Source organism: Anser cygnoides, chromosome 3, assembly GCF_040182565.1.
Source record: "Anser cygnoides isolate HZ-2024a breed goose chromosome 3, Taihu_goose_T2T_genome, whole genome shotgun sequence".
Taxonomy (NCBI): Eukaryota; Metazoa; Chordata; class Aves; order Anseriformes; family Anatidae; genus Anser; species Anser cygnoides.
In genome coordinates, this window is record NC_089875.1 from 120,851,132 (window position 1) to 120,878,661 (window position 27,530).

General features: G+C 44.9%; 2 protein-coding genes across 23 annotated transcripts in view; one reads left to right on the forward strand and one right to left on the reverse strand.

Annotated features, from left to right (window-relative positions):
• The window catches only part of HMBOX1 (homeobox containing 1), a 119,524-nt gene extending 111,675 nt beyond the window's left edge, over positions 1–7,849 (reverse strand). For 11 of the 20 annotated variants that reach the window (XM_066995112.1, XM_066995120.1, XM_066995119.1 and 8 more), the window contains exon 1: positions 7,497–7,821. The gene's annotated coding sequence lies outside the window, so the exon portion shown is untranslated. The other 9 variants (XM_066995107.1, XM_066995106.1, XM_066995108.1 and 6 more) reach the window with 5 other exon arrangements.
• Positions 7,850–8,080: 231 nt separating this feature from the next.
• INTS9 (integrator complex subunit 9) overlaps positions 8,081–27,530 on the forward strand; it is a 69,109-nt gene continuing 49,659 nt past the window's right edge. The window contains exons 1-6 of one of the 3 annotated variants that reach the window (XM_048079418.2): positions 8,081–8,179; positions 12,051–12,178; positions 16,947–17,007; positions 19,449–19,511; positions 22,594–22,733; positions 24,463–24,549. In XM_048079418.2, the coding sequence (XP_047935375.1) occupies positions 8,171–8,179; positions 12,051–12,178; positions 16,947–17,007; positions 19,449–19,511; positions 22,594–22,733; positions 24,463–24,549 (488 nt within the window). In that variant the 5' untranslated portion in view covers positions 8,081–8,170. Of the gene's footprint in view, positions 8,180–8,672; positions 8,797–11,027; positions 11,174–12,050; positions 12,179–16,946; positions 17,008–19,448; positions 19,512–22,593; positions 22,734–24,462; positions 24,550–27,530 lie in introns of those variants that run through there. The other 2 variants (XM_013184536.3, XM_013184535.3) reach the window with 2 other exon arrangements.

Sequence of the window (27,530 nt, forward strand, 5' to 3'; positions counted from 1 at the left end):
GCCCCCACGAAATGCAAACAGACGGAGAAAAAAATGAGCATGGCGTCTGGAAACAATGCATAATACAACTTAGCTGAGAAAACTGGTGATGAACTACTTACCTCTCCCATCTGTGGCATGAAAAAAAGTTAGTATTAGCTTAAATAACACGTTCTTATTCTGTGTAAATACACTTATGTTATTCATGTTTATGCTATCGAGAGCAGCACGCACTAACACCCGGCCAAGAATCCTCAAATATTTTACAAACATGAAAACATCTCAACAGCCCTGAAAGGATTATATTCATATTACACGCTGGTACATAGGCAAGTCAAGAAGTTTGCCCTGGGTCATAAAATAAGACTTATGGCAGAGCCTAGGAATGAGAGCCCAGTGAGATCTCCCTGCCAGGAAGAACTTTCCTTTTCAACACTGGAGTGCTACTTACACGTCAGAGCTGCTGCATCCCAGTTGCTCAAACTCCAGAGCCCTGCCAGTTAAATCACAAAGAGATTGCTAGTGAAAGCTGACATTGTAATCAGAGAATCTGATCATGGCAGAGAAAGTGTCCAAAATAAAGGTCAGAATAAATATCCAAGGAGAAACAGCGCTTGTATTTTATGAACTAACTAAATGCTTTCTGCTTCCATTAGTATTACAGTACCACTGAAGAACAAAAAGCAGATTCAGGGCTTGCTTCAGAGCTCATAAGAAATGGGCAGTTCAAAATGCAGGAAATGACTATATGCTACACTTCCTAATTGATAGGACATAGGCTTATCAGAAGAATAAAACTGGCCGTTCACAATGCTCGCTGAAAAATAGCCCACAGTATTGTTTCGGCAGCAGGAGTTGTTTTATTGACCAACTTAGGAGTCAGTGGCATGTTTTCAGAAAGCGAAAAGAAAACACGGCTCCTTAAATAAGAAGTTCAAGAGTGGAGAGGAAACCAATGCCAGGAATTTAAGGCAAGCAAGATTCAGCTGGGGGTATTGAGAACCAAACAGTAATTAATATATTTTGCATGCCTGGCTTGCAAGTTACTTCCTTAGCCCAATATTAATACCTCATCTACCACCACAGCAGTGAATAGGATTCCTATAAACTTAATCTAGCCTACACAGACCCCTTGCACGTACAGAGAACAAAAGAATACCTCCTTCATGTATGAAGCAGGTAATAAAATTTGTTTTCCTCCAGCTGCAAAAGGTTCTCATGTAGATCCGAAAACACTCATCCCACCAGGCAACTGGAAGCAAGCACTTGCCAGCATGCTGCAGACACACACACGAAGCTGGGTCTCTGTCAAGTCACACACAGAAGTCTTTTGGTGTATGCGTGTACGTAAAACCTGATGAAGGGCTACGCTTGCTGGCACATTTCAGGCCAGCAACTGCACTAAAACCACCGTGAAATGCTGAAGCAAACACTCATCCAGAAACTCTGTAGGAGAAGGAGTTAACTGCCCTTCCCTCCATTCTGGGTGGCTGCACCGGAAAGATAAAGCAGCATACGCTCTGTCAGAAGCACTCCCCTACAGCAGTTCCCAGTTTGAAGAGCAGCCCAACTTCAGACTCGGCATGCAGCTTTGATTAAGAACTGGGAAAGGGAAATCTGCACACGGCCAAGTAGAGTAACCAGCCCCAGAGCATGTTTTGTAATTTGTAAAATTAAAAAAAAAAAAAAGGGGCACATCAAAACAGTAATTGTTCAGCCTTTTGGTGTCTCTGTTAGCATGGTGCTGAACCACACCTGGAACAAAGGCGCGTGGGCATCCCTGAGATGGATCTGAAGTCCGACACTGAAAAACTCCTATTAAAGCAGAAGAAAAGCAACGCAAGAAAAAGGGGCCTTGTGAGAAGATGCATCCCAGTGGTTCTTCTGGTCTGATATTTTTCTCCCTTTCTAAAGCAATAAACTTGAGAGAATAAGTGAGGATGACAAGTGTCAAACCACAGAAGTCACTGCAACATGGGAAATCGTCCCTTCGCTGTAAAAAAAAAAAGCATCTCATTGACTCAGGTATTCTTATTGAGCACATTAGAAGACCGGGCAATAAATTCTGTGTATGGTTAACGTGTCAATATATCACAGGTGTAAGCGTGCAATAGGTGGGGAACAGAGGTAGCTGTGTACAACTGTCACTTACTCACTATCTGACCTTGAGCGAGTCACTTGGCCCTCGTGCCTCAGTTTCTCTATTTTTAAAACACTGATAGCCCTGTAAAGCACTAAAAGATTTACAAATGAAGGTACAAAGTATTATTTTATCGCCGAGTAGTAAAGGAGAAGGACAGTGGCTCAGCCGTAATGAATCAATCTGAAACATCAGAGCCCTACTCCACCAGCACACCACACAAGTTGCGGCCATAAATCGATCACTTCTGATTAGGTTAGGCTTTACGATGCAGTAATTGTGATAGCAGCAGTTTCATAACTGTGAAACGAGCACTTTGTTCAGCAGCACATTATGCAGGAAGCCTGCATGAACAACGACCTTTTTGGTCAGCCCGAAACGGCACTGAACAGAGGCATCCCAAACACAATAGACATTTTTGTAAGGTTATCTATCAGAGAAGCTTCTCTACCTGCTTTTATGGTCCCAGGCGAGCGGGAAGGAAATCAAACAATGCCATTTTTAAGAAAGACCAGATTTCAAGCTCGTATCTCTCTTTTCAGCTGGGGCAACGCAAAAAAAAAAATAGATGTTTTTCAGAGTTGCAAGATGAAATTTTCAGTTGGCCAGCAACTCTCTGCTCCTTTCTGTGGACCACATGACTGCCTCAATACATAAGAGCATTTTTTGTGCCAGCTTGCAATGAAGACCACATAGTTAATAGTTTGCAACCTCCTTTCCCCCAGAAGATCTTCAGTGTTGAGTAAGAAAATTCCTCACATGATTTCAATGAGAGGGTTCACTTGTCAGAGGCTGCTTCGAGATAGTATCATATGTCAGGGAGGTGCAGCTCAGAGGAAGCTTTCCAACCCTGCACTTTCAAGGCTCAACTGAAAAAGAAAAAAAAAACACTTTGGGCTATAAAGTTGGAAACTGGAAGAAAGAAAAATAATCTCTAGATGTTATTTTTAAAACGTGGAAGCGAGCCAATTAACGAGGGGAGGAAGAAAAACTCCGATTAGAGCCCTGACAAACTCTGCTGATCACAGAGCGATTACCAGCTCTGCCGCAGACTCCGTGTAGGAACCTGAGCAAGTTAATCCCTCTACACCTTAGTTTGCCACCTGCAAAATGAAAAATAACACTTTCTTTTCATATCCTGTTATTCCTGCTTGCTTTGTTTCCCAAATTAAAAGCACTTGTCCAAACACTTACCTTTAGCATTCACGCTGGAAATTGCGTTCATAGCTAACATTCAATCAGTTTGCGTGGCTGAGTGTTCAAATACAGACTCTCAGTACGCTTGGCTAGCCAGCTGCCCTAATCTCTGTACGTTGCAGAAGGGAGCTTTATGCAATACAGCAATATCTGAATGCTAACCTACAGTTTGTTAGTAATCTAAGATATAAAGAACGGCTTTAGGGATATGAGTTCACCAAAAAAGATCTATTTCTCCTCGTTATCTCCTAAAAATCCCACTCTAATCATGACATTGGTCTCACTTCACTGATAATCCACAAGATAATATTATCAGCATAGGTATAATTAAAGGGGCAATCCCACGAGGGCCTGCACGCAGATCCAATGCCTGCTCCATTAAAATCAGTATGAAGTGAAATCGACTTCAGTGACTTTAGAAGTGTCAAAGCTGCATGAAGTCATCAGGAGGAGAAACAAAGGCATGCTCTTTTGCGGTAGGAACCTTATGTTGACAGCATCCCTTCAAGTGCTTGATTTCAAAACCTAAACTCTGCAGAAGATGAAAAATATTTGCCACAGATCCCAAAGCTGCCAGGTGAAATTCCGTGCTGCCACTGAAAGCTCAGCACAGAAATCGCTGTAAAGCAGAAGTTGCTTTCTTCAGATTCAAACGTGCTGTCATTTCAAGCAGATCTGTTTATCCTCTAACACACACAACCAAACGTCTTCAGAGATGTCTTCATGAAAGAGACAGTACAGGATTTTTCACTTCCCGAGTCTCAGTTTCATCAATTCTTGCAGTTCCCCTCCCAAACACCATATCCTAAAGACCCAAACTGCATCGCTGACATTCAACAAAGCGCAGTCCCAAAAGTTAATGACGGAACAACTCTGGAAATTCATGCTTATTATAAATAAAATTCAAAACAAAAAGCAAATGACAGAACTCCATCATCTTCCCAGCTCCAGATACCAAGGAGAAAACACGTCAGACACTTGCATGAGCTTACAGATTATCACTATAAAGTAAATGCTTCCTAATAATTTAACTTTTCAAACACTGGACAGCCGTGAACTTTTAACACCCCTTTGAAAGAGACCACTAAGACCCACACAGAAACAGCAGCCTCAGAAGTAAGCTTTCTGCAGCAAACACTGGTTACTAATTCTACAGAATTACCAGATCGCACTACTAGAGAAGACGCACGTTTTCTAGAAAGGTCAACAAAATAGAAAGGAATTGCTCCTGACTGCTCGATAGAGTAGGTACAGAGATAAGCAGGCCTCATCCACCCAGGATCTGCTTGAAGATTTCCTTACCACTCTTTGAAAAGCCTGCAGTTTCACCTATGGGAGCACTCCTGTAACACGGCTGGCGGTCTGCATACCACAATGTCGTCTAGACCTGCTCGGAACGGAGTTGGATGACACAGGAGTAAAAATGCTGATGCCTGTTCGGGTGCTTGCACCGGTGCTAAAGGAACGATAGGAGGAACAGAGTGAAACACAAGTTCCTTGTTCCCAGCCTCATGCCCAGGCTCGTCAGACAATTCTGTCAACCCTACAGAAAAAGTTGTGGCTGTCACGGGGCTACAGAATAATCACATAAGGGGGAAGAGCGTTCCCAAAGCCCAGTTTTCAGACATCAAACCCTGCTCTTTCACTGAGCTCGGCGCTCCTAGAGCATGCAGATAACAAATGCACCCCTGCACTATAATATTCTATCCGTTTCCCACTTCTCTCCTACTTCCCTCCCCCCATCTGTATGTCAGAAATGTTTTCTTAGCAATTTGGAAGAGAAATGGCAAAAAGGGAGACGCAAAACACAGAAATAAATTAAGTTTGATCTCTGCTGTTGAAGGATTTGGCCCTAGCATGATGGGAGAAAAAAAAAAAATCTTAAGAGTGATAAATCCATATATACCTACTCCAAACTACACCCGACATCCCAAGGGACGCGGTATAATGGTAAATAAATATAGATGCAGTTCCTACTAATGAGGCAGGGTACAGCAAGGCCAAAGAAAATGCAATCATCTCGGGGAAAAAAACTGCTCAGGACTCCTCCTCTCCCATCCATGGAGGAAATCAAATGCCAGCTGCACCATCCCAGGAAGGAAGCAGAGCCTGTACCTGATGAGCCCTGCAGAAATGAGCTAGTCATATCACGGGACACAAGCAGGCACTTCAAGGTTTTGCGAGCCCACAAACCGACTGCACAGCACCACTCCTTTCTCCAGCACACTATATTTTACACGCTATCCTTCATGCAAATGGCAGTTTTTTTCCGCCGGTTTCCTTTCCCTCCGTCCCCGTTTAGTTTGGAGCAGGGGCACGTAGCTAGCGTCTGTCAGATCTGCTCCGGCAGCCTTCTCCAGCGGGTGCCCTGGCCAGCAGCTTCATGCTTTCCTCCCTACAAAGTTTAAATCCTTCCAGCTGTAGTTCACGTGCATTTCGTACTTAAAGCCACTTATCTGTCCTCCCAACGTTACACGAGCACGAGAACAAATTCAGATATACCCGACTCCACGGACGAGCGGCAAACATGCTTACAATCTTCATTTCCTCTTCCTTCTTCCCTCCCCACCCCCAGAAAAAAAAACAGTTTTTGTCCCTAACAAGAAGGGACTAGGAAAAAACAGCACGCATGACCGAGGCTTTTCTCAGACCTATTGCAAAGGAAAAAAAAAAATGCTCGCGAAGAAGTGCTCTGCAAACATACCATGAGACACTCTTAAAACAACTGAAAAAAAACCATCAGACAAAACTGGGGTTGAAGAACTCAGCTCAGCCTGTCTCGCAGACGTATTCTGCGCCGAAAAACACGCAAGTCTTGGGTTGTTTTAACCCCAAAACCGAGGGGAACGGGTCAGCAGCATTCCCTACCCCTTCCTCCGACCGGTCCTGGGGGGCAAAGGCGCCGTTCTTCGGGGAAAAAAAGACCCCGGGCAGAGGCAGAGAAGCTCCAAACCTCCTCTCCCCCATCTCCTGCCGAGAAGTACCGACCAAACAAGCCGTGACACCCCACCCAAGCTCTTCGCACACATTTGGGGGAACGATTTCCCTCGGGGTCCCCCCCTCCTTCCCCCAACCCCCCCAGTTCAACTCCCCAGCAGCCAGAGCCCTTCGGACCCAGCCCAGGTCCCCCCAAGACCCCCTGGAGCCCCCCCAGCGGGGTGACATCGAGATCCCAATCGGGGGGTCCTCCCGTGGCCCCTCTTCCACCCCCAAAAGCCCTGGAAAAGCCCCAGGAAGGAGCCCCCGGGAGCCGCGGAGCCCCCTCACGCACCCCGAGAGGGAGAAAGGGGGGGGACAGAAAGAAAAAGGGGGGGGGGACAGGAGGAAAGGAGGGGGACAGGAGGGCCCCCACCGCAGCCTGGGAGGCGGCAGCAGCCCAGCCCCAAACTCGGCGGTGAACAGCACCAAAACAACCCCCCCCCCCAAAAAAAAATTAATAATAATAAAGCAAGCGGCAGGCAGCACCCACCCAGTCTGAGGGGACTCCGCCGCCGCGAGTTCGTCCTCCCTCACGCCCGGGGGAGGGAGGGAGGGAAGGGAAAGGGGGGGGGGGGGGTTGTAAAATACGAATAAAAATAAAATAAGGAGGTCCCCTCCCTTCCCGGGGGGGCACTACCCAGCCGGGGGAACCTTCCTGCCGCCGGGGGGGGCTTCGGCGAAACAAGGACCCCCCCCCCCCCAAACCGCGGCTGCAACTCCGAGAGGGGGCTGAGGGGGGCTGCCCCTGCTCACCCCCCCCCCCCCCCGGCCCCAGGATCCCCCTCAGGTCCTCAGGACCCCCCCCGAAATCCCCAAGATCCCCCCTCAAGACCCCTAGACCCCCCCTCAGCTCCTCACGATCTCCCCCCCTAAAGTCCCCAGGACCCCCCCCCCCCCCAAGACCCTCTCAGGACGCCCCCAACGACCCCAAGATCCCCCCCAAGTCCCCAGGACCCCCCCCAAAACCCCAGAACCCCCCTTCCCATCTCCTCAAGATCCCCCCCCCAAGACCCCAAGACCCCCCCCACCCGAGACCCCAAGACCCCCCTCACCCCCTCGCTGCCAGGCGCTCTCCCCACAGCGCAGCTCCCCCTCAGGCAGAGCGGTACCAGCAAAGGGGGGGGGGGGGTCCCCCATACCGCCGCCCCCCCCACACCCCCCCTTCCCCTTCAGCCCGCCCCCTCCCCTCCCCGCCACTCACCTCCGGGTGCCGGCGGCTCCTCCACCACCTCACCATTTAACGGCAGCCGCAGGGGGGCTGCCCCCCCGCCCGCCCCCGCCCCGGCGTGAGGGGAGATGACCGGGGGGGGTGCACGGGGAGGAGAACAATAGCGGGGGGGGGGTCCCTCAGCTGCCGACGCCCCCTTCCCCAGCCCCCCCCAGGACGAGAAGCCCCCTCCCCCGTCTCGCTCCCCTCCTGCCTCCCCCTCCTCCTCTCCGTCTCTCTCTTTTTTTTTTTTGGCTCAATCACACCAGGCTGACTGTCTTTGTCTGTCTGACAAGCGCCATGTTGATATCAACATCCAAGCTCCCACCTGCTGCAGCTGTGAGACCCTGGGACTTGTAGTTCCCCCCTCCCCAGGGTGACGGGGAGAGCCGCCGCTCGCGGACTACAACTCCCGGCGTGCCCCGGCGGCTCGGCACGCCAATGGAGCGCGGGGCGAAGAGCGGTGCGGACTACAACTCCCGGCATGCCTCGGGAGGGAGGGGGGGTGGGCAAGAGGGGCGGGCTCGGCCATGACCTCATCGTGGGCGGTGGAGGGAGGGGGGGAGAGGCGGCGGGACTACAAGTCCCATGATGCTCTGGGGGCGAGGCGGGGGGGGGAGCAGGAAGGTGGGGGCAGGATTGTCCCCGTAAATAGAGCCGGGCGAAGCATGAAGCTGGTGAGCGGGGGGGATGGGGGTCGCCCCTGGGCTGCTGGGGGTGGAATTGGGATTTGGGGTGCGTTATATGGCCGTTATACAACAGGAGGGGGCGTTAAGTGGTTGGGGGGGGGGCTGGAGGGGGTCTCAAGCCCTGGCTCCCTGCCTGTGGGTGAGGGAGGAGGAGGAGGATGAAGAGGATGAAAATGAGGAGGAGGAGCAGCAGCAGCAGCTCGCCCCCAGCCCCTCACACGTGTGGCTCCCCTCAGTGTTGATCCCCCCAGGGCCGTGGCACAAATCCTGCTCCTCCTACGTCCCTGTGCTGGTCCGTGCCCGGGGAACCCCCTCTGAAGGGGGTGCTTCTCGTAAAATTCTTCCCTCCAGTCTTTTAAGGGGAAGATTTTCAGAAAGTACACAGCCTGTGTTATTGCTCTCCCTTTTCAGCCCTTTTAAGTTTCCCAGAGACGTGGATTCAGCCGCTAATTTATTTTCCAGGAAGGATTTCCTCGTTGCAATTAAGGCGGTGCAGTTCTTAGGAGGTGAAAGCCCGAGCAGCTCTCAGGACATCCGAGCGTAACATTCGATGCATTTCACCTGTTGTTAAACATAATCTCAGCTCTTGGGTGTGAGACGGAGAGGTTTGTCATGAGGAAGCTTTGTAGAACTGATCTTGGATTTTGGGCTTGATTTTAGACTTCCAGTAACTCCCCGTCTGTGGTGTAACTGTAAAATTAGTTCCTCAGGCGGGTGGTTGAAGGGTTGATCCCCCGTAATCGTACATATGTAATCAGGCTTGACCTGGATGAACCCTAGCAGTGGGACAAAGCACTGCTGGATGTGACCGTAGAGACTGACGTAATTTAGGGAAAAACTGCAAGCTTTCAATCAGACACCTTTAAATGAAGCCCGTAGTGGAAATGTGGACTTCTTTGATGTGTCTAGAGCCTTGTGTAGGGATAGAGAGAGGGAAAGGGCGTGGGGTGGACATGAGAGCTGTCTGCCAGCTCTATTACAACATTTTTTAGATCTGCGTACGCGTTTGGGGAGTGGGGATCATAAGACCAGATTCTTCATCTCGTCTTTTGTCTGCAGTTATGACTGAACCTCAGGGCTTCAGGAGGGAGGAGCTGGGTGCTATGTCATCCTCTTTTCTCATATGGTTGGTTTGAATTCCGAACAAGGCAGAGGTAACAGCCTGCAGGCCTGATTCCAAATCCAGTGAAAATGCTGGACTCCTACAACTGCAAATGTGCTGTGGTCTAGGCAGGTCCAGACTGCAGTTGCTAGCATGGGATATTAGTATTGGAACAATGTGCTGCAGTATTTGTTGGCTGCAGTCACAACTCAGAGCGCTGGCTTTAACTTGCAAAACGTGGAATGTTTTGGAGCTGCTGGCGTGAGACGTCATCTCTTTTCTCTGTCCCCTTGCCATCCATGAGATCACCAGCAGTGCTCTGGGCTGGCGAGCGCTCAGCGTGAACCAGATGTCTGCTGAGAACCTATCGCTGCGAGGGCTTCAGCCCCTCATCTTCAGCCCTTTGCCAAACTTTCATCCCATTTACGAAGCCCCCCAAGGAAGTTGTGAGCCGAGATGGGCACATTCGTAGTCTTTTGTATATGTTTTGTGACTTTTCCATCGTTATTTTTTAATTAGGAGATAAGGCACCTAGTATGTTAGCTGCGCTGACCTTTAGTCATCAGGGAGAAAAAGATGGAAGAGAATAGATCGAAGAGCAAAAAGGACTTGCGATTTAGCCTGGTCAGGAGTATTATTTACTGGGATCTCTGGATCTGTTTTAACCAGTATCAGCTATGAACTGGGTAGGAGTAATATAAAATATCACACTTATAGTGCATGTAAAGATGTAACAGTGCAGGCATTCGCTATTCCTTGGATTCCTAATCTAAAATTCTAACACAGACACAGCCCTGGAAGTGTCACGTGTGCAAATAGCTGTATAGCATATATGAGTTGCTTTTTTTTCTTCAGTTGCTTTATGTGAATCTGATAGAAAGAGTCTATTGACTCCCAGGAATCCATTTGCCATGGTGTGACAGCCACAGATATAGATTATTTTAGATGCTTTTAAAGACGAAAAAAGGAAGATTTTCCAGTTAGCTTGTAGATGTCAGGGTCACGATCTTACTCGTGATTCTTTAAAAAAGGGAAGAAAGTGTTTTGCTGATAAAAGCGGTGATATTTCACCGCCTTTTTGAATTACTGTTAGTTTAAAAGCTACAAAAATAATTTAGATTTTATTTTTTCTTTCTTTCTACGTACTTGGGTTTATAGCTTCAGTTGCCAAAGTTCTGGTCTGGTGAGAGCCTAATTTCACATGCGTATTTGACATTCACGAATAAGACACCTGAGCAGGTGTTCATGTGTACACACTTCTTCGCCAGCTTGCTATTTTAAGGTTTTCTTAAACTTTGGTAATAGCAGGCAAAAATGTAATGTTGCTCCGTAATAGTTAAGGCTGTATGAATTTAAAACAAAAGCCTGTGATAGTCTTAATTTAATATTTGGGGGTTAGTAGCGTCTTAATGTTTAAATATAATTTAAAAACATCTTTTTGATGAATGCGTGTGAATATTCTCCTTGGGAGTTGTTAATTCAAACAGTTGCAGTCCCGTGTTAGCGTACCGTGAGCAGAGGCAGAAAACGAAATGATTAATCTACCTTCTTGCCACCTTGTGAAGCGCAGAAAGCAAACGCGAGGTATAAACGACTGAGAGAATGACTGAGTTTTTAGTGCGGTGCGTGGACAACCGGTTGATATTTTTCATTTTAATTGACAAAAATTGGAACGTAAAAGCGAAGTTTGACCGCCTGAGAGTTACCGGGCTACCAGATGCCCAGACTTTGAGTTGCAAAAACTCGCGTTGGAGATGCAAAAACCTCCTATTCTTGCAGTCCCCGAAGAACCATCGAATCCCTCCTCGAGGAAGAGAAACCCTCACGCTGAGGTGGCCGCGCTCTATGCAGACATTTGTTTCTAATCTCACCTTTTAAAGGTAGCATTTTTATTCACCCCTCTTCTTATGCAGAGCTTCAGCTGCTCCTGCGCCTCGTTAAATGTTTGCCACTCTCCATACAAGAGGCGGCTGCATCTCAATGATGCCGAAGTGCCCCTGTACAGAACCTGCTCGCTGGCTCATTAAGCTTGCAAAGCATTTGGGATTTCTCAGTACACAAACTGTGCCATTCAGGTACGGTGGTCCATTCCCTGGTGTTTCCTGTTTGCGTTTTGCAAGACAAAAAGCAGGTGAGAGCATGCCCCAGGGCTGCTGCAGCGCACACACTGACGGCTTCCTCTGCTGAGCTGTGCCAAGCAGCCACAGGAGCTGTGGGCTGCACCTAGGTTGTTTGTTTAGGCTGGTTTCTTAAGAAATAAAACCTGTGCTCCTGCAGGAATTCCCTCCCTCCGTTTCCACCCCCAAGGAGTTTTCAAATTCGCTAGACAATTTCAGCCAAGTTTTGCCAGGAGGACTGAATTCTGAAGATACTAATTTTCTAGAGTGCCTTTTTTTTTTGTGAAAATAGGTGGTTGTTAGAGGAAAGAGATACTATAAGTGTCCTAAATTGGAGAGAGGAGCTATGTCATCCTCTTACCCTTGTGATGAGAAAACCTTGCCTGAAGAAAATCTGAACTTGATGATCCTTTTGGGTCCCTTCCAACTCGGGATGTTCTATGAAATCTGCCTCTTAATACCCTGATGCAGGGGAATTTCAACAAGCACACACAGTTTTGAGACAGAAATTCATAGGAAATCGGGTTTCATTCTAGCGTGCGTGAAACTGTATATAAAGAAGAGGAAAAAAGTCAAGTTTTGGGGAGGCGGCCGTGTTGGTAAAGGTGATGAGTATCTCATCCTCATGTTCTTCTTTCAGTACTGCTTGTCGGGACATCCAACCTTACCATGCAACGTGCTCAAGTTCAAATCCACCACCATCATGTTGGACTGTGGGCTGGATATGACGTCTACCCTCAATTTCCTCCCGTTGCCGCTGGTTCAGAGGTATGTTCTGTGGCCTGTAAGCACTTAGGCTGCGCCTTCTTGGGTTGCAGTTGGAGTGCTCTGCATGAAATGGTATATTGGAAGGAGTGAGGGGATGAGTACAAATGAACTGCATCATCTGATATCATAAATAGACTTTGTTCACTTAAAAATTCTCTTTATCAAAATAACGTCCTTTGGCTCAGTAGACGGAAGACATTTTATGGATTTATTGATTGGTTTTTCTAGATAATTTATTCTAAGCTTCAGTAAAGTATTGCTGCAACTGCTCAGCACAAGTGAGGTCACATATCTGTCATCTTTCTGGCTTCTTCATGCAAGATGAGATAAATGGGTAACTGAGATGGAGTGCGCAGAGCCCAGCAAGTACTGTTTAACCATCGTCTTCTCAGGCTTTTTGTCAGAGCACAGACTAATGCAAAGAAAAATAGCACTTAACCGTCCTTGTTAGTTGACTTGATAGCATAATTGTTCCATTTTAAAATTTAAATAAATAAAAGTGCAGTGCAGCTGGGCACAGGAATGGAACAGCAGTGAAATGAAAAGTAGTTTAGAAGACGATCCCAAGATCAAGACTTCCCGTCCTATGCCCTAACTACGAAGTAGTCTTCTCCCAGGCTTGTAAATGGACTTGAATATTCAGTTAGGGTGACTTATGTCACACATTAAATGGAACAAATTATGGAAATGGTGGCTTGGGAAGGTGGGAATGAGTAACTCCTGGTGACGTGAAGCTAGCAGGAGTTTTCACAAAAAGCCATTTAGTAACTTCGATCCAAAACGAAACAAGTGAGGCACATTGTGGGTTCGGGGGGGCTTGGTTGAAAGGGCCAGAATGTGACTGGGGAAGAGAGTTTCATAAGCAACCTAATGAGCTTAGAGCAGTTGACCGGCACTTCCTAGACCTGTTATTTATGGAGAGGAAAAGCAGGGACAATATATGCATTATTCTGCAAGGATGTGGAGATCCAAGATCTGCTGTAGGGTGTGCAATGGACGCCTTAAGACAGACTGGCATGATTGTTGATTTTTGTCCTGTTCCATAATGTAATTGCTAACTCCAATATTTAGGGGCAGTAGTAGATTCTGAGAGCATCAAAATACTTGGGGAAATCCAGGTACAGACAGAATTGCCTTGCCTTAGCTTCTCCCCACCCCCAAGAGAAAAAGGAAATAGAGAGAGGAACAAATAGCAAAACTGGGTGGTTGAACAAAGGCTTAAGAGGTTCTTTAGAACTGCAGGCATCAGTGCTTCCGGGGGATATGCCAGCTTTGTCTGCTGATAGCAGGCCCTGGGAATGAACAGCCAAATTGCAGGTCACAACCTGGAATTCCCCAAGTACCTCCACAACGTCTGCACTAAAATGACTCAAACTCAATAAGAAAGGATGTCAGATTTGACCCCTGATGGCCCAGTGGAATCGGAGCAAACAGTTGGATTTAAATCCAATCAATCTTGTCGGTAAGGTGATTGAACGCCCCTTGCAGCAAGGATTGTCCTAAGCACATGGACTTGAGCAAGTCATTGATCTCTTTGGTGTTCTACAAAGCAGATGTCCTGCAGGGAGTTGTGGAAGTGAGTGAGAAACTTGAGGAGGAAAGTGGCTGCCACTAAAAAGTCCTTCTCTCTCTGTAGTGCTTATTGTAGTACCATTATATGTCTGGTCTCTGTTACCAGGATGTCTAAATACCTCTGAAACTCAAATGTGCATTATTAATGTGGATGGGTGATAGAGAGCTGACATTATCATCTTCCAGAGGAGAGACTAAAAGATGGACCGACTGCCTGAGGTCTTACGTGAAGCTTGTAGCAGAGCAAGAATTTGTAGATCTCAGGCCTCAGGTTATTGCCAGCTGTATTTCCTCTCAGGAGTGCTTCTTCTTGCAGCTAGGCTGAGATGGGCCAGTGTGAAACCCTGACCGGAGAGGAGCTATGCTTCTCTCTGCCGTCTTTAAACCAGAGATCCCCAAAGTAGGATCCATGAACCACGTGGGCTCTGCAAGTCTTTATACGTGGCCTGCAAAAATGCCCCAGTTGTTACCTCTGTGGAGCATAAAGGTGTGATATTGGAGGATTTTTTGCTATGCAACTAGAGCCTGTGTCTTACCTGACATGGGACCTCCTTAAGCAAACATTTTGAGAGCCCATGCTTTAACCTCTAAGAGCAGAACGCGCTGTAGTGTTTGATTCATTAAAAGGACTGGACATATTTTAGAGTTCTTTGCTCTTCAAAAAGAAGCCCATCAAAAGGTATTTAGGATTCCACCTTGCCTGGGAAATGGCAGTCCTTGTTCTCACCAGCCCATGGAGCATGTGCGAAGCACTGCAGTTGCCAAGCTCTCCATGCCAGTTCGCGTACTTTAAAGGAAGTTTGTCAACTGGAATTTTCTCCCCTGTACCAAAGTCAAATGCAAAACGGTGAAATGAACATGTGGGAAGCTCTTAACCTTTCCTGTCTAGCCATGACACACTTGCTCACATTATTTATGTGACAGTTCTAGCTATTTTGGATTAATCAATCACTCTGTTACAATGTCAAAACTATGTCGGCAGAAACCGTGTTACTTCTTGGCTTCAAGGTAGAGTCCTTTCTGTCCTACGTTGCTTATTCCACTTTGACCCCCGTACAGGAGCCATCTGCTAATTTTGCCTCTCTTGACAAGACTGTATGCTCTTCAGCGGATGCCAGCTTTAGCACAAGTCCATAGAGCTCTCTCATCATGAATACGGCAAAACCACACAGTAGGCTAAATTAGGAGGAGTAGGGCCAGCAGATCAAGGAACGTTCATTGCTCTCGGCCTCGTGCTGGTGAATCCACAGGTTGATCCAGGTTTGGATTCCCAGCTGAAGAGGGAAGTTGAGAAACTGGAGAGGGAGATCAGGGGGCTCTGAGACGGCTGGGGTTCAGAGCCCGTGACTGCACAGAGGGGCTGAGGAGCCAGGTTTGTTTGATCTGGCAGAGAGGGGGCTAAAGGAGGAGCTAATAGCAGTCTGCAACTACCTGAAAGGAACTTACAAAGACAACAGAGCCAAACTCTTCTCAAGTGACAGACAGCGTAAGGGGCTAGTGGCCACAATTGCATCCTGAGAACCTCAGGTGGGACATTAGCGTCTCATTGATGAAGTTTTTCTTAGTCTAGCACTTTCACCCATCCCCAAAGAGGCCCTAGAATCATTCTCCAGGGGTTTGCAAGATGTGGTGAAACAGAACTGTGACTGACCTGGTGTAGTGTTGGCTCCAAGATGTTGGGCTACAGCCCTGCAGGTGGCCCTTCAATCCTGTTTTTGTCCCTTTTCTGTCACGTTTGTTGCATATCGGGGTGGCTTGTTCTTGCATTCTCCCAACTTTTCCTTTAGCACTTTCACTTGCTCTGCAATAACTTTGCCCACCCCCTCAGTCTCCAAAATCCTGAAGCTGTGCTTTTTAACATGTCAGCTACGAGCACATTTAGCCGCCTCATCTTTTATATCAACAGACTTCTTCAGAATTGCTCCTTATCCGCAAAAAAGAGTTACACTTCTCTGGTGTAGCTTCTCCTGCTGCTGCTTTATGACACTTCCTTCTGCTCTCACCTCTTACCTTCCATCTTCACTTCTCGAGTCTGTATTTCCCCCTTTTTCTCGTGACTTGATGGAATGCCAGCTAGGATTCGTTCTCTTATACTGATGTTATTCTAAACACAAGATTCCTCCGAGCCATTGAATCACTTCCTATTTTCAAGATCTTAAATTCAGAAGCCCTTACAGCGTATTCCCCTCTTGGGAGTTTAGTGCAAAACGCTTGCAGATTTCATTGCAACCAGGTTCTCAAGTTCTGTCTCCGAATTTTAACTTGTTGCAGGGCTTGGTTCCAGGTAGGCTTCATTCTCTCATTTCCTTGGCTTGTCTGGATTTCTGTGGGTATGCTTGGGTTTGGGTTGACGACGGTTTCAGAGCTAAATTACAGGCTCACATAAAAGTCACATGTCACTGAAGTATGGTGACATGAAATGCTGTGGCAATTCCTGCTGTAAACTCAGGATTACAATGTTATCCTTGAAGTGTCTTTATTAGCATTTTAAACTTTTTTTTCTTAAAAAAAAAAAAAAGAGGGCGGGAGGGTGACTGCTGTTGCTGACTGGTACCAGACCTGCCAGCATAAAACCTGCAGGTCACAGCAAACCCTGCTTGCGCCTTTCTTCTTCCATCACAGGTAGACGCCCTGTACAGATGTTGGTGTGGGTCTTCAGGGTGAGAGCTGAGCATAAAACCGTGGTTTATGTGGATACGAAATCAAACCACCTGTGTCTATAAATGACTTAGGCCACAGTTTTCGTCTTTCCCTGCCATTGCTAATGTGACTGTTTTTCTGTCATCTTCTGTCCCAAGGCAGATTCAGTTTTACAGTGCTTTTGTATTGTTTCAGACATAAAGTTTTCTGCTGCCCTAATCCTTCTTCCATTTATACAGCCAGTTTCACCTAAGGCAACTTAAACAGTACTGAGCCTTTTTGAAATTCTCACCATAAATGACTAAAATCAAACTCCCTGCATGTGTCACCCTCTTTTTTTTTTAAGCATATAAGTGTCATAATCATGATTTGTAAAAGTCATTTCAGTGAACACTTAAACACCATGAAACTGTCTGTCTGTTTTATGGAGATTGTTAGCTCCCTGAGACAGAGATGGCTTTCTCTTCCTGTATGACACCAAATAGAAGGTCTGTGCCTAATGAGTGATAACGGTAGAATTCATTTTTCAATGTATTTTTCTCCTCTCTTTTTGCAGCCCCAGGCTGTCCAAGCTTCCTGGTTGGGTTTTGAAAGATGGAAGCACATTTCTGGACAAGGTACTGTACTGATGGTTAGAATTTTCTTGCCATGTGAAAAGCCAACTGACAGATGAGGAGCTTTCACTACAGGAACAATACTTCCATGCTGACTCATCGCAAAGGTTTCTATGTGTACCGTTACTGGCCGTGGTGTCCTTGTAGAGCAGAACATTTTGAAACAAAATGCTAATAGCAACTCTGAGGCTTTCAGTCTTCAGAGGTAGCCTGGCTTTTTTAAAAAAAAAAAAGCCTTTTAAAATGCAGAAATCATTTGTTTGAGTATTTTCTTATTTCGCGGAGCTCCATAAATAATAGTACTTTACCTTTGTAGAGTGCCTTTTTTTAATTCAACAGTCTCACTTTTCTGCCACTAAAGTTTCATAACTTGCTTGTAAATGAGGTTGGTATCGTTCCCTCTTTTAGACAGGAAAACCGTAAGTAAGTGAATGGTTTGCCCGTGGGAGGTCTCTTACAGAGGAAAAGCATGTCTTTGGCCTCTGTTGAAATCAACATGTGTTCTGCCGCTGGACATAGCAGGGAGGATTTTATCTCCAGCCTCTGAATTCTAAGACACAGGACTGACTCAGCTACATGAGAGACGCTTTTTTTTTTCTTTTTTTCCCCCTCTTTTCATTACATTAGTTTTGTAATGAGAATTTATCTGGGGCTTCAACCGAAACTAGGCACTGCAGCATTCAGCTTGATCTGCCATAGGGGAACAATGAACACAAAAATATGTCAGATGCTAGTAAAATAGGCATACTTTTCAGATGTGTGCAACTGTAGATATCGGTAGAGAAAATACTGTTTTAATAGACTGTTCTCCAACTATGTGAACATTAAAGGACAACAGTAATAATAGTTGCTTTTGTAGAGGGCTTTTGGGCTGATCTGATTTTTACAGGCAAGAGAGCTGAAGATTGTAGATTAAAGACCTGAGTTTTCTTCTCACTGGAGACAAAAGAAACTGTATAGGCAGCACTTCTGTTAGTAAAATAGTAACAGCTCTATTCAGAGCACATGCTAACGGGGAAGCACAGAGCTACAGAGGCTCAGTGGCAGGAATTGAGTTACCCAGTTTGAATTCCCTGGAATTTGTTTCTCCTGAACCCCATTCTTGGTCTCGGAGCCTTTGGATTCTGTTTTATTCTGACGAACGGATAGGCTGTCAGTCTATTTCTAAGCGATGTATTTACATTTCTGTGGTGCTGCTGCAGTGTGTGCACAGGAGAATCTTCAAACTTGCACAGTGTCAATGGAAATCATGCGTTAAAAATTCAAAGGCAGCATCTCCTACCTTCACCTTGACCGTTGTAACTGCTTGGAATGGTAAATACTTTGACCCGTGCTGGAAAAAGGCAAAGGAAAGAGTCAAAGGAGGATGTTTTATCATGTTGGGTGGACATTCCTGTTATAGCACTCTCTGGATGACAGTTATAAAACTTACGTCCTGGAGAGGCATTGAAATTTCCTGCGATCTAGTTTTAATCATTTTGAACTCCCTTGAGATGAGGTTAGGAGACTTCTGCCACTAGATGTAATTGCTCATTCGTTATTAGTTGGCAGGTGCACTGTAATTATTAAGAATTGGATTCAATCTTTAATTCTATCAGTCTGAAGCTGGCTGAGACCACTCACTTTAGGAAAAGCAAAAGAAGCATCTGTGAAAGAAAGTGTGGGTGATAGCTAGCCTGTGATGCATACTAGGATTAGAGTTGAGAATATTTGTTTGCTATTTTCCATACTGAAAAATGTCACTTTTCTGTTGACAAAAACTTCTGATGTCAGCCCTTGAAAAAGGGGAAGAAAACAGGACTAGAGATCAAGTAGGGGTAAATATAATTAGAAGTGCCACATGGAACTTGAAACACCTTTTGGGAATTTATCAAGTGCTCTGAGACGGGCTAAAAATTGCGTTCTGCTACTAGTAAGACAGAGAAAGTTTGATGTTTTTGGGAACCAAAACTAAATTGTGAATTTGTAGGATAGCTGGGACACTATAAGATTGCTGTACAGACCTTCCAGGTTGGGAAAGCTGCAGTTCCAAGAAGAGAGGTCTTCATGACCCACCTTTCAGATCATTTTACTTCTGATCCTGGTAGCCGGACACCCTCTGTTGTTAAACTCAGCTTCGTAGGACAGCACCTCTTTAACTGCTCCCTTTGTAGCCTCAGCAAAACCAGCCAGTGGTTACCACAGTTTTTTCTGCACTTACCAGAGCGTGCTGCCTTCGTTCCTCTAAGTGGGGATCTGATCCCTTGAAGTGTACCAAGCAGCCTCACTTCCCATGAAAGTGATTTCAGCAGATTTGCTTACACCAGGTGATGTGTAGAAGGGGAATAAACATAGTGCAGTAGAGGATTGGAAATTGCCACTGATAAAGAAAAGGTTTGAAAGCGCGAAACTCACTGCGTTGGAGTAACATTGTTTTTTTGTCTTCTGATTTGTTTTTCTTGCAGGAACTAAAGGAGTGCTCTGGCCATGTGTTTGTAGACTCTGTGCCTGAGTTCTGTTTGCCAGAGGTGAGTTTATTCCAAAACATTACTTAAAAATCTGACTACTGTTGTGTGGGAGAACTTTGCTAAATTATTATGATTAGCAGATTCATGCTTATTTATTACTACTCAGTAAATAATAATACTGAAACCTCATAGTGTTAAGGTACCTCTAGTATCTATGACACGGGAAAAAGAATGGAAACATCCCTTTTCAGCAGTGATTTTGGGAGATCTGGAAGGTCTCCTTGAGCAGCTGAATATCTCACAAAAGAATAAGAAAGACCTAACTGTCCTTTTTATGGGCCCTCCAAAGACAATATAACTGAGCTGGACTTGATTATGACAGGATGCGTGTGCTGATCTAGATAAGGGCAGCTCATGAAGACAAGGAAAGCTGCTTGTCTCTAACCGCGGACCCACGGCCTGCCTTTTGGAGCTCCCCTGGGGGCTGTGGTTAAGGCACTGTTTGGTGCTGCTGGGTTGCAGTCAGATGTGCTGACCTGTCGGCAGCAAATTTAAGTTAAAAAGTTTTACTGCCTTTTGCACTATTCATCACTGGTCCTTCAAGGGAAGAGCTGTGCCCTCCTATCCACAGTCATAGCTGTGCAAGTAGCTGCTGCTCAGGCTGGTTTTGCCAAGAATACCTGGGTTTAAAAAAAAAAAAAAGGAAAACAAGACTATTGTGCAAGTGTTTGAATTAACTGGGCTTACCTATCTGCAGGAGAGCTGAAAGAGTGAAAAGCTGAAGCAGAGAGCAGTGAGGATGAATGATGGCGAATAGCCTGGGAATAGTATCCTCTTTCCTCAGCTGTGTTGAGGCCGTGATAACATCAGTTCTTTCATTTCATGTTGGGATTGCTTTTGGGCAGGGATTTTTTTTTTTCCTGGGCTTGTTGACAGGAACTGCAAATCTGTCTTGGAAGATTGCTGTCAGCTTGCTGGGGTTCTAGCCAGCGGTGTTTATGCCTGTTGATTCCATGAAGCTCACCTTTTGCAGGTTCTGACTTGTCATCTTGATTCTTCAAAGCCAGTTGGCAGCTCTGGTACTGATTTTGGGAAGTTAATATCAACAGATCTGTGTTTAATTGTTTGTTTTCCCCAGCAGGAAAGGATATAATCTGATCACAAAATAAAAACACTAATAATTCTGTGTTCTTGTGTGCTTTCTGGTTACTGTCCTGTGGAATGGCAGAGGTGTAGGAAGCATCTCTATGCCCAGAAAGTGCCAGTATGTCCCAGATCTTGGAAAGTTTCTGGATTCCATTTGGAATTGAGGCAATGTGAAGGAATGCTGCACATGTACGGGACTTCACAGATAGCCTCTCACATGCTTTCATTCCCTGGGTTCCCAACAGATGCCAAGTCTTCTCCACAAGCACTAGGATCAGATCTGCTAGTGATACGCAGCTCACATCTCTAGCTTTAAAGGCTGCTCTGTCTGGAGGAAGGTTTAGAGATGTTGCTGGTGTTCAACAGCACAGCATAAGAAGGAGCTTGTGTGAAAACAGTTTTGTCTTTCTCTCTTTCCGTGCCGCTCCTTTTGAAGAAACTTGTCTGCAAGAGCGGTTAGAGAATCACGGTATCATTTCCAGGAACACCGCTGCCAAAGAAAGCCAAGTTTTGAATGTAATCCAGAAGCCACAAGGTGATAAGAGGCTGTCTCAGCAGCAGAGTACACTTCCACATGTCAGAGTGCAGAGTGCGGCCCTTTCTTTGCTTGGCAACCTCCTGGTCTCTCTCGCTTCACATTCAGGAAACATTTTTAAACCTCTTCACTCCGTGGGCACTTTTAGTGAGATTGCTGTGAATCCCAGGGAAGGTTTTACTTTGTTTTGGTTTTGACACCCTTTCATCCTATTAGCAAATGCTTCCAGAATGCTGAGACGTGGGACATTTAAGCTTGGAAGTGATGATCTGTATCCTCCTCCGCCTCCCGATGGCTCACTGGGCTGGAGTGACTCCCTTTTTGGTTCTGTATCACCTGGACACAGCTGAAAATCAAACGTGAAGGACCAGCTTGGTAGGAGCAGGCATCAGCAGGCTCTTTGATCCCACGTAGTGAGTGTACTTTTGCCTGGCAAGCTTTGTAAGGTAGAAGGTGTCCTGCCATGAACTGGAGGATAGTGTTTCACCTGCTGTGCTCAGATTGGAGATCATGCCTCTGAAATCAGCTGTGATCATGGATTGAAACCATGAATGCTTAGTTTTGAGTTAAGCAGCTTGTCACCAGAACACTGTGTCAGCCCTCTGAAAAGACGAGTGACCTACTTTCTTGCCATTTTTATTCAAATTGCTGGACCAAGCCTTGTAATCAGATAATATGTGCTTGATGAGTGTTGAATTCCATTAGCTGCTCTATAATAACTGAGTTAGAGGTCATATATCTTGTAAATTTCTGGCTTGACACCATTTGTGTTACAGCATTACCAGTAAATATTTCTAATTAAAATTCCTTTAACAATGTGTGAAATCTTCTCCTTTCACTCTCTGAACTGCTGTCTTAGCTGTCACATCAAAACAAATTGGACCCACCCATCTGTTTTGTTGTATCATATGAATGAGCTTAATCTCTAGCTGTAGAAAATGTGAATGATAAAGATGCCAAGCATTTAGATTGGGAAAATACATGAATTATTTTAAGCATATGAATAAATACAATCTGCATTCATCTCTTTCTCCTGGGGTACTGTATCATGTGCAGCATGAAAAGTATGAGACCCTCTGCTAAATTGTTCCTGCAGAAGTTTTGGTGCCTGGCAGTGTGCCTCACTAAGGAAGTAAACGCATCAGTTCTTTGATAGAAGTGTAATCACAGCGCTTCTCTTAGCGGCAGCCATTTCATTGCGTCAAACAGACAAACCCAGGACATGGTTTCCTCTTCAGATTTGAGAAGGGAATAATTTTAGAGGGCTTTTTAATAGCTCTTGTTAATTTAAAGGAAGCGCTGGTCTTTGCAACAACTGACACATGCCCCCCATTATTTTTTATAAACCAGTTACTTTTCTGCAATATGAAGTTTAAAAAATAAAGAACGAGAAGTTTTTCTGTCATTGTTTCAACTGCACGAAAGGGTTACGTGTTGCTTATCTCTTTCCTCTCTTTTCAGACTGAGCTGCTTGACCTCTCCACGGTAGATGTAATCTTGATCTCCAACTATCACTGCATGATGGCGTTGCCCTATATCACGGAGTACACGGGATTCACTGGTACAGTGTACGCCACTGAGCCCACTGTTCAAATTGGCAGGTAAAAAGACCCGTAATATTCTCTACTCCTCTTTCATCACTGCTAAGGAAAAGGTGTAAAGGACAATATGGGTAGAGGAGTGGTGTCTAATGTTCCGAAGAGGCTCTTAGGCAGTAGCTGAATGCCAGCCAAGTCCTTAGTGCTGAAAATGTGTTAACTCAATGTTTCCCAAACTCTGGAACCGTCTGTCATTTGCAGCAGGTGCTTTGTGTTGAGCCCAGGCAGATGTGGGATAGTAGATCTTGAGTGGGCTGAGACGTCTTGAGCAGCAAGTATCATAGAGCCAGCTTCAAACCTTCAAAAACCATGAACCAAAGATCTCTCCTGCTCCTCTCTGCGCCCCTCAAAAGAAGAGGAATCACCAGTCTTTTAAACAGCAAATGCTTTTAAGGTTATTGCCTTATAGTTTTTCAGTGTTTGAGATTTGTACCAGCCTCCATACCATGGAAGGGAATTCAGGCTGATTTCATTATAAATGACAGTTGAGATTCTCTCCTAAGCTCTTAACTCCAAAGAGAACTGCTAAATTAAACCAGCAGAAACATGAATCACGGAATGGTTCGGGTTGGAAAGGACCTTAAAGATCATCCAGTTCTAACCCTCTGCCATGGGCAAGGATGCCACCCACTAGATCAGGTTGCCCAGGGCCTTGAACACCTCCAGGGATGGGGCATCCACAGCTTGTCTGGGCAACCTGTTCCAGTGCCTCACCACCCTTACAGGGAAGAATTTCTTCGTAATGTCTAAACAAGTGGAAAATTTGAGAGTTGTTTCCTGATTGGATAGGTCAATTCCAGCTAGGAAGCGTTGCAAGTTTGGTCCTTAATGTCGTCTAACTGGACTTGAGTATTTCTCATGCAGAACAGCTGCCATTAGAAAACAGATTGGGCCATGGTATCTGAACTTCTGCTGTAAGCTCTTCAGGGCAGGAACCTTTGTTTATTAAAGGTCGTAAACAAACTTTCTATGCTGAAGTAATTCTCCCTTTGTGTAAAAACAAACAAAAACTGAAGGCACTTGAAGGAGAAAGGAATTATATAAATATGAACTAGTAGTAGACCTTTGGACTATTGCTGGTCGATAGTTGAAGATAACAAGCATAGTATAGTTGGAAGGTGGACTCTGATATGGTTCTCCCCACCCCAAGTAATTCTAGATACTATTTGTCTGCAGTTAAATCTGTCGCTTTCTACCTTCAAGGGGAAGCATGCATGCTATTCACAAATGCAGTTTAGTTTTAGGCAGTGAAATCTCTAGCACCAGTTTTTAATGCCTGACGTACATTTCTGTGTCAAGTACTGTGTTGTGCATTTGTAGATGAGGAGGGTTCCCTCTGACATTGTGCTTGGCTTCTCTAAGTGATAAACAGGCATCAGCTAACAAGTTTTCTTCATGTATTTTGTCTCATCCCATATGGCAAGCACTCGGTAACGTAGAAATCACCTTGTGCAGCAGGTGGGATTTTCTCTTGTCCTTCCACTTTCCAAATAATCCCTAACTCAGTAGGCTGGATCCTTTGCTGTCACAACCAGGCAGACAGAATTGGACTAGCTAAAGCCAACGTACTCAGCAGGGTGGCACTGGTAATTGCTGTGATTCCTCTGCAGGAAGAGCCCCTCTTTAAAACAGCCTGATGGCGTTACAGTTTGTGTGATATTCTGAAAGCATTTGGGACAAAGTTATGTCTTGCCTTAAAGGCTGCAGTACTAATTTAGTTATGTCTTTTCAGACTTCTCATGGAAGAACTGGTGAATTCCATTGAACGTGTGCCAAAGGCTCAGTCTGCCTCCATGTGGAAGAACAAGGAGGTACAGAGGTAAGGAACAAGCCACCTGGATAGGCTGACTGTCCCCAAACGCTAAAACTAACCAAAGTTTAGAATTCAGATGGGCCACTTGCCATCATTTGAGATTTGATTTGCTAGTACCACTAAGCAGAAATAAAAATACCTAAGTGATGTACAGAATCCACACAAGCTTGATTCTTGGAAGAAGAATCAGAAAGACACGTGCCTGTCCTGTTCTTCCTTCACATAGGGTAGCTCCATGATGAGAGGTTTTTGTGTTAGCATCATAAAAAGTTGATGAAGTGAGCAAGCTATTTAAACTTAATTATATTGTATTGGAATACTTCTAATATTAAATTTAGCTTTTCAGTAAACATGAATGTAAATAAAGAAACGCAAGATACTGAGCTGTTGGAAGTCACTGGGAGCCAACCACAGTGCGGTGCTACCTTTCTTCCCAGGGGTGCAGCCTCTTTTATGCTTGAACAACAGAGAGGTGTTTTCTTTTTTTCACTTTCGTTTAAAGCTTAGAAGCAAATTGAAGGCTGAAAGAAAAAAAAGGTTAGTTGGAAACTCCCTCTCTGTTATTCCACTTATACATAAAAACAAGGTGCTCGAAAGTGAGATCTTCTACCTCTAAAATTTCTGAACTCTGTATAATCCAAAATTTTTCCTTATGGCTTACTAATTGCAGATAATGCTCTCCTTGGAAGTACAGACAGCTTTAGGTGCACAATATGTTCTACAGAGGAGAGAGTTTCATTGGTAGCACATTTTAAAGATAGGACTGGTTAAAGAAAGTTATTTTTAACAACTGTTTTGTGCATTTTAATTGATCTCCCACTTGCTATTCCTAATTCTTAATGTGGCTTGACTTAAAAGTTAAATGTTAAAAATGAATTATTTAATAAGTTATAAATATAGTGTTGCCATTTTTTCAGTATCGCAAAGCAAAGAAATCACACATCCAGATATGTTTAGCTATATATTATACTCCCCTGCTGAGCATAGGAGCAGTCTTTTCTCAACACAGGAACTGTCTTTTCTGAAGAAGACAAGTGAAACGTAGATGTAAAGCAAAACCGAAGATAATAAATTTGTTCATGATTTTGTGCTGGTTGATATATACTCTCATCAGAATAGTAGTTTTTAATTTTGGAGTCTGCTGGCCTGACTGAAACCACTCCTGAAGCTCACAGTGATGTGACGAGAGAGGACTGGAGCCATTATTCTTGTCACACTAGCGCCTGTGTTTTGTATGCATGGTATAAAGGAGGATCATATATCTTAGAGCTCATTTAATGTCACTTTCTTGGTGGTCGTATTTTAGAAAAAGTGCTGTCGAGCACTTTGCGTGTCGTTGACTATTCCAGAGGTGAACTCAGACAGGTGATCTTTGTTCTGATTCAACTGATCCAGAAAGCTAGAGTCTTTTTGCTGGAGCTCTATTTAAAATATATTTTTCTGTCTTATATTGCTCGGGAAATACCCTAACGTTGACAATTCCTCCTCGGTACTATCAAGTTGCAGTTATAATGAGGTACCTACCGACGGAGGTAAGAGGAAGGTAGAGGAGGACAGACTGGAACAACCCTTCTGTCCCACTTACAGGACGTCTGTGAGCAGAGAGCACTGCCACAATATAATATATGGCTGGGAACCTCGATCAGGCAGCAGGTTCCCCAACCTCTAGAGGTAAAAAGCACACCTTGCCTAAATAAGAGACAGAGGCGGAGCAAAGAAATGTTAATGATAGTAAGGATGGCTGAATGTAACTGATAGCCCTGCAACTGTTTGGTAACGTAAGTCATAGAATCATAGAGTATCCTAAGCTTTAAGAGATCACGAGGATCATCAAGTCCAACTCTACCTATCCTAAACTCTGTCTTGAGGCTGGTATGAACCAGTGTTGTCTGTGAGCTGGAAAAGGGACAAATCTGAATTTCCTTCCCAATTGTGCCCCACCTGTGCTCTGAGTTTCCCCCTTCACTTCCCTATGCCTCTGTAAAATGGAGCTCCTATCCTCCATGCAGGCTATACAGGGACTTAATTAATGTTTGCAAAGTATCTTGAGATTCCTGGTGACAAGTGTCATGCAAGCGTGAATGGAACTGATTATTATAGCATGTGAGCAAACATCCACAAATTAACACCTGGCTAATAGCACACGCAGGGTTAGACTGACATCCATTATTTAAGAAAATGTGATCCTTGGTGTAATTTTTTTAAATACTTGTCTGTTACTGGAACAGAATACTTATTACTTCCGAGTCTAACTTTAATTTTTCAGGCTGATCAATCACCATTTCTGCTTTACAGTTCAGCTAGTTTTACTCTGAATAGTTGGTATAAAACACAAAAGTATTATCATCTCATTAGATAAAGCATTGAAGCATTTTAAATGCAAATACTGTATAAAATGTAATAAGTTCATTATAGTGGCTTATGTTTTTCCATTATCAGATCCAGTCTGAACTAATTGCTTAGCAAGTTTTATTGCCATTGGTTTTTATTTTAAATGTGCAGTTTTGTGGAAGCTCTGTAGATGCTCAGACAGGATATTTTTCAGGCTGATTAGGATTCAAGAGGGCTAAAGAGGAAGTTTGCCTAATGAAAGACACTTTGGTGACTACCTGTTTGATTGTTTCTTATGTCTTCCTATCAAGTAGCTGAAACAGAGTGTTTCCTGAGACAAGGTAGTGGACAAGAGGGGCCGGTCTTCTAATCTATTTTGGTACCTACACCCTCCCTTCCCTTCAAACAAGAACATGTTACACTATAATATACTGAACGTTAACCTTTGCATTGAACAGAAACAACTGCTGTGTGCAGATGCCCAGTTAAGAATACAAGTCCCTGAATCACAGAATCGTCTAGGTTGGAAGAGACCTCCAAGATCACCCAGTCCAACCTCTGACCTAACACTAACCAGTCCTCCACTAAACCATGTCACTAAGCTCTACATCTAAACGTCTCTTAAAGACCTCCAGGGATGGTGACTCAACCACTTC